Below are 2,134 nucleotides of genomic sequence, written 5' to 3' on the forward strand. Positions count from 1 at the left end.
TCTTAGACACTTGGCCTCCAACAACAAGGTTCGCTCCTCACCAACACAACACCACCAGCCCAATCCTGAATGCACATTGGTTGCTTTCCAAGAACCATTAATCTGACAACCAGGTGAAGAAATTTGGACCTCCGAAAACGGAGATGGAGCTGACATGACCGCCGTAAAAGAGAGCGCCTCTTCCCAGGCTAATTTCCCAAAGCCTGAGCAATTATTCATTCGCCTCGATCTCTAAATTTGATTTTTTTTTTAGTTATGGCCTTCGAGATTGTCCATAAATTCTATGATAATTGAAGAAGTTTATCAGAATCACCCTGTTGAGAGGCAACCTTCCAGAAAACAAAATCCAAATTTGAGTACACTGACTCATATGGAAAACCCTCTGACGAGACCTGAGTCGGAGATAAATCTCAAACTTCACACGAGCGAGGGCATTCAAAGAAAACATGATTAATAGTCAACCGCATAGTCGCACCATTTACACCAAAACCACATTGGACAACTCAGTGTATCAATTTATTTTTAGAGATAGTTTTTACTTACTAAAAGTATTTTTTATACTTTGTTAAATTTAATTTTATTTTAAAAACTCTAAACCCGCACATCGGGCGGGTCCTAATCTAGTACTAAATAAAAGTAGGAGCTATAAGCTCTTAAAGCTGTCCACATAGGATTTTAAACAACCAATAGGGGTTTGACATTCACTCATTAATTTTTTTATAAATTTACAGAATTTTATATATTAAGAATTTTTAAAACAACTTATCAGGATTTGACATTTCATTTATTAATATTTTAAAACTTTCCAGAATTTTCTATATTAAAAATTTTTAGAAAAAGGAAAATTTTAAATTTATGGAAAATTTTATAACGTCCCACATCGGCTAAAATAATTTAGACAATGACTGAGAAACATTATAAATAAGACTAATATGTTTTCAACTACGAACGAGCCGAAAGCTTGATTTATCAAGCGTCCAAATTTCCTAAGACTGTTCACATAAGATTTTAAACAATTTATAAATATTTGACATATTACTCATTAACATATAAATTTATAAAATTTTATATATTAAAAATTATTTTAAAAAATTTATCAAAATTTGACATGTTATTTATTAATATTTTTAAAAATTTCCAAATTTTCTATACTAAAATGACAATGACAACAACTTACATTAGCCGCGTTTTATAGCACTACAGAGGGTAAAATAGTCATTTACCAACAAAACAATCCTCTCTACAAAACAAGCACACTCTCTCTCTTCTCATTCTCTCCGGCTTCTCTGTTTTTTTTTTTTAGTGTTTTTCAGTTTCATTCGGTTACGAAGAAGAAGAAAGAGTAAAGGTTGCATTTTTATTTGCATTTTGTAAGTAAAAAATGGAGAAGAAGCAAGGGTTTTTCTCAACACTGAGAGACGAAGTGGTAAGAGGCTTATCACCTTCTCGTTCCAGACCACCACGTTCTCGTTCCGCAAGCCCATCACGCTCAAATAACAACCCAACACATATGAAAGCTCTTCTCTGGGGTAGAAAGAAACTACTCGCTAGCTCCGGCGGCTGCAGCGGCGGCGGCGGCGGAGGTCTCTACTTGCCGCAACCGGAGCCGTTGATTGGGAGATCCGGTAGTTTAAGACCTGTCATGGAAGGTCCTGATCCGGATGATAACGGTGAAATGCCTCCTCCTGGTGGTGGGGATTCGAAAAGACTCGGGTCGGGTCTTACTCATTGGGTCAAAGGTCAGTGGTCACGTGCTCCCTCCGTGCCTTCCAACACTCCGGCTTCTCGGAGGTCTGATCTGAGGGTTCTCCTTGGCGTTATGGGAGCTCCTCTCGCTCCCATTAGCGTCTCTTCCTCAACTCATCTCCTTCACCTCACCATCACAGATTCTCCCATTGTTAGTCTCTCATTCATAAAGTTGAAGTTTTTAATCCCCTGAATTCATAAATCTTTTAGACTCCAGATCTTGTTTGAGAATATGGACATTTTTGTGATGCTTGTTTTATTGAAAATTTCTTAATTCTAGTTGATTGTTTGGATTGGTTGGTGGAGTATTGTCATTATCTGGTGGGGGTTTGATTCATATAATACTCAGATTTTGAGTTGTATATGAATTTGATTTACTATAATAATA

General features: G+C 36.6%; 1 protein-coding gene across 2 annotated transcripts in view; it reads left to right on the forward strand.

The window, feature by feature from the left end:
• LOC104777910 overlaps window positions 1,319-2,134 on the forward strand; it is a 3,749-nt gene continuing 2,933 nt past the window's right edge. Inside the window, exon 1 of one of the 2 annotated variants that reach the window (XM_010502233.2) lies at window positions 1,319-1,897. In XM_010502233.2, the coding sequence (XP_010500535.1) occupies window positions 1,382-1,897 (516 nt within the window). In that variant the 5' untranslated portion in view covers window positions 1,319-1,381. The remainder of the gene's footprint in view (window positions 1,898-2,134) is intronic. The other variant, XM_010502234.2, reaches the window with a different exon arrangement.

This window comes from Camelina sativa, chromosome 3 (genome assembly GCF_000633955.1).
Source record: "Camelina sativa cultivar DH55 chromosome 3, Cs, whole genome shotgun sequence".
Classification (NCBI taxonomy): Eukaryota; Viridiplantae; Streptophyta; class Magnoliopsida; order Brassicales; family Brassicaceae; genus Camelina; species Camelina sativa.